Source organism: Primulina huaijiensis, chromosome 1, assembly GCF_012295235.1.
Source record: "Primulina huaijiensis isolate GDHJ02 chromosome 1, ASM1229523v2, whole genome shotgun sequence".
In the NCBI taxonomy this organism is placed as follows: domain Eukaryota; kingdom Viridiplantae; phylum Streptophyta; class Magnoliopsida; order Lamiales; family Gesneriaceae; genus Primulina; species Primulina huaijiensis.
Genome location: NC_133306.1, coordinates 5018642 through 5024641, shown reverse-complemented (window position 1 = coordinate 5024641; position 6000 = coordinate 5018642). Strand labels below are relative to the sequence as shown.

The following is a 6000-nucleotide window of genomic DNA, read 5'->3' as shown; positions in this document are numbered from 1 at the left end:
GTTTGAATTGTGTAGATCCTCAAGTGGCCTAGAAGAAACGTAAGCAGTAGTAAATGACAAGATTGAAAAGATGTGTGGAGATATGTTTGATTATCAATCAAATCTTCAAGTGTGAGAAATATCGGTAACTTGATTGGTTGGTGACAGACAAGGATTTATGGTGGTGGTTGGGGGCAGGCTTTGTTGAAAATTGTAGATGGAAGGAAACTGTCGTTACGCAGTTTCACACAGACGAGGAGGGGAAATCATCCCTTCATCGAGTTTTTTTTATCTCATCTTATAACATTTGAGTACTTAGTTCTATAATACTCGTGAGGTATTTGTTATTATGTATTAAGAGAGTGTGATATTATCTTTGGAAACACAGTGAGTGGTTATACACCATAAAATATTATAATGAAATTCTTTTCATCTTGTCCGTGGTTTTTACCCTAATAATTTTAGGCGTTTTACACCTAAATTTAGGTGTCCAATTTTTTTATTTATTTTCATATTTATTATATCAAGTTTTCGCACTTGAGACCAACACTTGTGCCTTCCCCACGTGAGGCCGTGGCTCGTTGCACTCCATTCACCGGGTCTATGTCGGAGACAAAAATCCATGGACATGCAGAAGAGAAATGAGCAATATGCCTTACATGTAAAGGATCATGTACTCATGATTCAAAATTTCTTTATCACGCTACATGCAACAGAATTCCAGAAGTCCATAGAAAAATTATTGCTAATTGATCAAAGTGAGAAGAAAAAATATTTTGATAAAGACGTTCCTCAGTAATATCATCATGACTTCGAGTCCAGACTCTCGGTCTGATTAGACCTATGTCGTATTAAAGCTATACTCTAACTAATGAGTTAAGTAAGTTATTTATGATCTCAAATATAACTAAATGAAACTCATCCCATGTATAGATTATAAATAAATATTGCTTTATTTGAGTAAATCCAAAAAAATATAATAATCTATAAATTAAAAACCAAGAAGACAAAAGACAAAATATGTGTCCACAATACCTTACCATGTCAGCTAGGGAGCAATGAATTATATTTTATAGTACACCTAATCTTGACTAGAATATTTAATCTAAAGAGGCAGTAATAAATAGGACACAAGTGGTGCGAGAGGAAAGATTGTAGAGAATGAATGGATGTAAATGGCAAATCTGGATATAACTCGATAACCCCAAAGCCCAACACCCCCATTGAAAAGACTATTGCTTGAGGTAGCTGTTGCTTTCAAGCAGCCTGCATTGAATTTCCTCCGGAACAAACCAAGAATATTAAGCCAAACGACAATTGCAGGTTGCCCGATTCAAAATTCGGTCAACCCATCAACAATCAACGTGACCCAAGATCGTTCCTTTTTCTTCTTTTTTCCCCCTTTGTTTCCTGTATTCATCTTTGGCACGCGGATTTGGAGTCCGTAACTTTTATTACATACACAGGCAGATCAAACGGGCGTTGTCAGTCGGAGCACGGAACACGCATCGAATTCTTGTAAATCTTGTAATTATTGAACACCCATCAAGTGTTTGCGGGAAGTTAATTTGGTGATATATGGCTTCAGCAGCTATGTTTTCTTCTTTGAGGAGGCGCACGTCGCCGTATATGGACGCGTTTCTGGCGCCGGTGGATCTATCGGATGACTCTGTTATAAAGGCTTTACGCGCTATTTGTACAGAGCTGGTCTCATCGTTTTCAGGTGACTGTAGATTTAAGCCATTTTTCCATGGCAGGAGTACTAGGTCTTTGATCCGGAAAATTCAGTCTATTTCCGTTCTCTTGGATGCTTTTGGTGATGTCAGATTTTCGAAAGTGTCTTTCACCGTGTTTTTATGCTTCAAGGAGTTGTACCTCCTGCTTTACAGGGCGAAAATTTTGATTGATTTCGTTAGAGGGTCCAGTAAGTTATGGCTGTTGCTTCAAAACCACTCAATTTCTGGTCATTTCCATGATTTGAACCTGGAAATTTCCACCCTTTTGGATATTTTCCCTTTGAGTGACATTAACTTATCTGAAGATATTAAAGAACTGTTTGTATTGTTGAGAAAACAAACAAGGAATTCAAAATTGTCCATTGACAAGCATGACGATATGTTGAGGTTGAAGTTTTACCATTTCTTGGATGAATTTGAGAATGGAAGGGTTCCTGAAAAGAACGAATTGTATGCATTCCTGGTGGAAAATTTGAGTATTTGCGACGTGAAAAGTTGTAGAGCTGAGATTGAGTTCTTAGAGGAGCAGATTGTGAATCATGATGGGGATGTTGAACCAACATCATCGGTTCTAAATGGATTTGTGGCTTTGATACGGTACTGTAGGTTCTTGCTGTTTCGATTTGAGGATGAAGAAGGCGAATTAGGAAAGTGGAAGCGTAGGAAGCCAAAGAAGGGGTTAATCACTCAGAAGATTGCTGATACTTTTATTCCCATCCCCAAGGATTTTTGTTGCCCTATATCATTAGATTTGATGAAGGATCCAGTCATAGTATCAACAGGGCAGACTTATGATCGTGCATCAATTAGGAGATGGATGGGGGAGGGCCGTAGTACTTGCCCAAAGACGGGGCAGATGCTTCTCCATACTCGTTTGGTGCCAAATCGGGCTATGAGAAATTTGATTATGCAGTGGGGTTTAGCTAACGGGATTCCATATGATCTACCAGAAAATGCAGATTATTCTTCTGAAAATGCAGCGGTGGCCTCACCAAGCAAGGCAGCACTTGAAGCCACTAAAGCCACAGCTCATCTGCTTATTGAACAGCTATCAAATGGTACAGCGAGATCAAAGACTGTGGCTGCCAGGGAGATTAGATTGTTAGCAAAAACAGGAAGGGAGAATCGGGCTTGCCTTGCTGAGGCTGGTGCTATACCAGTTTTAAAAGTGCTACTTCCCTCTTCAGATGCGTTGGCACAGGAGAATGCGGTGACAGCAATGTTGAACTTGTCTATTTATGATAATAATAAAAGCAGGATCATGGATGTAGAAGGGTGTTTAGGCGCTATTGTTGGAGTTTTGAAATATGGGACCACGACCGAGGCCAGGGAAAATGCTGCGGCGACATTGTTCAGTCTCTCTGCTGTTCACAACTATAAAAAACAGATAGCGCAAGAAAATGGAGCAATCAAAGCTTTGGCTGGACTGTTGAAAGAGGGGACAACTACTAGAGGTAAAAAAGACGCTGTGACAGCATTGTTTAATTTATCAACCCACGTCGAAAATTGTGCTAGAATGATAGAGTCAGGGGCTGTTACAGCACTAGTTGATGCGCTAGGATGTGATGACGTGTCTGAAGAAGCTGCAGGTGCATTGGTCCTGATTGTACGGCAGCCAATAGGAGCTGAAGCAGTTGGGACTGAGGAAAATGCAGTTCCTGGGCTGATTGGAATGATGCGTTGCGGCACTCCAAAGGGGAAAGAAAATGCTGTTGCTGCTTTACTTGAATTATGTCGAAGTGGTGGGTCAGCTACCACAGAGAAGGTGGTGAAGGCTCCAGCATTGGTTGGTTTACTGCAGAGTTTGCTCTTTACAGGGACGAGGCGTGCCAGGAGAAAAGCAGCATCACTTGCTAGAGTCTTCCATAGGTCTGAAAATGGCGGATTGGGTGTTGGGTATGCATTTGCTGGAAACTCTGCTGCACAAGATTCAAATTTTGCTGGCGATTCAACGATGACAGTGTCCATTTCGGTACCTGTATTATAGTCGTAAAATGAACATTCGCTGTTACGTTATCCCATTTATTACTCTATCACTCTCTTTTTTTAATGACAAAAATTCTTGTTCAGATAGTGATATACTTATAGCCGAGGAGAAATAATTTGTAAACATACCAGATGGCTGTATTAATTTGTTCAATCAATTCATTATGTGACGTTGGGTGAATTATATTTGTATCATTTATCATTCATGCTGTTGTGCCAAGATACATTATTATATTGCCTGATTCAATGAGAGAACCTTATTCTAGCTCACTTCAATCTTAGGAGTCCATATTTTGAGCACGTTTGTCAACTGTATGTCTTCAGTGTATCATCCCTCTACATTGCTTATTTCACTTATGAAAGGGAAGTATGAAGTTATATCTTTAAGGAGCTATTTCAAGGTTGGAAGTTGGTTTTTCGTACGTGATGCTGCTTAGCTTGACTTGTTTATTCATAAAAGTTTCGGGAGCGGTGTGATATTAGTAGGAAAAATGGAAATCAAACCTTATTTCGGTAATTGTTTTAAAACAGCCTCTCTTGACGTATGTTGCAACATAATATACATATAAAGTCAATGGCAAAACAGCGTGGGATATCAGCAGACGAGTAGAAATAGAATGAGATGATCGATAGAGTCGATTAGCATACTTCAGTCAGCAAGAACCTGATGTAAAAAATGTAAAAACCTTATATTGAGCTGTACCACTTGTTCAACTAACAAAAAAGTAAGATTGAGGTATCATACAGTTCATATCATGCCCATAAGTGTACAGAAACATGATTATCCACTTCCTGATCTGAGGCCTTTTCCTTGAGATCCCCCCTGTCCATGGCTCTATATGATTCCATCATCTTATCAGGTTCAACAATAGCTTTGGAAATCATTCACTGGTAGGTCTGCCTCGCCTTCTATACCGAACCACGTATCATCCTCTAGTATTCTCTTCAAAAATTCGAAACTTTCAGCATTTTCTTTTGTTGCCTGAATGGAGTTGCCCGGATTATCAGCTGAGGAAATTTTTGGTGTGGAAATTTCTATCTTATCTTCGTTATTGACTTCACTTTCTGTAATCTTTAGCGCAGTCAATCTTGGCTTTTTCGCATCATTTTTACTTGCAGGATCATTTATTTCCTTCAGATGCGTCTGCTTTAAAAAGACGGTTACGCTACCTTGGTTGTCACTAAGTTCAGGAAACCTCGTTTTACTTTGTATGCTGGTAATCTGATGTTCCATGTTTGCTAGACTCTCTTTGAGATTCTGAATTTGCTCATTCATACTATTTTGTTCTGTCATCAAAGCCTGCAGTTCTTGCTCCACTCCAGCATTCATGGAGTCGCAATTCAGAGTCGCGCAGCCTCTTTTTTTTGTGGCTTCAAATTTCTTGTTCCTTCTTTTAATGTTCTTTAGCAATTCTTTTTTCCCTTCTTGAAACCATGGATTCACGTATTCGTGTCTATGGCAACTGATCTTTCTGAATCCCTACATACAACCTGATCGCATCAGAAAGAAGTTAACACATGACATGTGCAGAGAAAGAGATAGACATACATAATTATTGAGCTGGTAAACGAAGCTCGAGAAAACGGTAGTCTTGAAATACTTGGGAAGAATCTTTTCTGAAAACTTGTTATGATCCCAAATAACGAAACTGGTGCCATTTGAATTCCATGATACAATTGATTTTGTTTCCGGATCGTCTGCAATTTCAAATATCTTCTGCAAAAATGGAGGCAGGCTGGACTCCTGTACGTTGGCCGACTGCAAATTTCCTCCATTTATAAGACAGCCGCCAAACTCTCCTCCATGAACACCTTCAGCCATCTCAGTTGCTGTATTGCTGTTCTCATTCTGTGCAGTTTCAGTATACATTTTCACTCAAGATTTTCGTTTGATTTATTGAATGTTAGAACATATATAGATCAGGCAATCTTCTTATTCAACTGTGAAGCAAATCAAGAAAATTGTTTTCAAACTGATTGCTTACACTAACGCGTGAAAGCTCCAGTGAAATGATGACCCTTTAACCAATATTCCAAATGGCACACTTAATTTGTGATTACCATCTGCAGGTAAAGATAAAACTTCTGACAACTTAGTGCAATAGTAATGACTAGGGGTGGTGGGCTGCGGTTAATTCGAAAATCCGAAAGTTCGGTTTATTTTTTTAAAAATCATTTGAATTGGTTTTTTGGTTCAGATTTCGGTTATCTATAACTATACTATCTATATTATTCTACTAAAGTCGAGACATTTAAAATAACTAACTTTGGTGTCATGGTCTGTTTTATTAATTATATA

The 6000-nt window shown here is 38.9% G+C and overlaps 2 protein-coding genes across 3 annotated transcripts; one reads left to right on the top strand and one right to left on the bottom strand.

The window, feature by feature from the left end:
- Positions 1–1115: 1115 nt before the first annotated feature.
- On the top strand, positions 1116–3882 carry LOC140979353 (U-box domain-containing protein 17-like). Its single transcript, XM_073444713.1, has one exon. It carries the CDS (start codon positions 1558–1560, stop codon positions 3700–3702), a length of 2145 nt encoding a protein of 714 aa, XP_073300814.1. The 5' UTR covers positions 1116–1557; the 3' UTR covers positions 3703–3882.
- Positions 3883–4379: 497 nt separating this feature from the next.
- Positions 4380–5798, bottom strand: LOC140985168 (heat stress transcription factor A-1b-like). 2 transcript variants are annotated; one of them, XM_073452969.1, is made up of 3 exons: positions 5687–5798; positions 5251–5576; positions 4380–5181 (listed from the first exon to the last, which is right to left on the bottom strand). In XM_073452969.1, the coding sequence occupies exons 2-3, from the start codon at positions 5569–5571 to the stop codon at positions 4564–4566; spliced, it is 939 nt and encodes a 312-aa protein (XP_073309070.1). In that variant the 5' UTR covers positions 5572–5576; positions 5687–5798; the 3' UTR covers positions 4380–4563. The 2 variants fall into 2 exon arrangements, with proteins under 2 accessions (XP_073309070.1, XP_073309147.1); XM_073453046.1 differs by lacking the exon at positions 5687–5798 and having other exon boundaries at positions 5251–5654.
- Between the last annotated feature and the right edge of the window lie 202 nt (positions 5799–6000).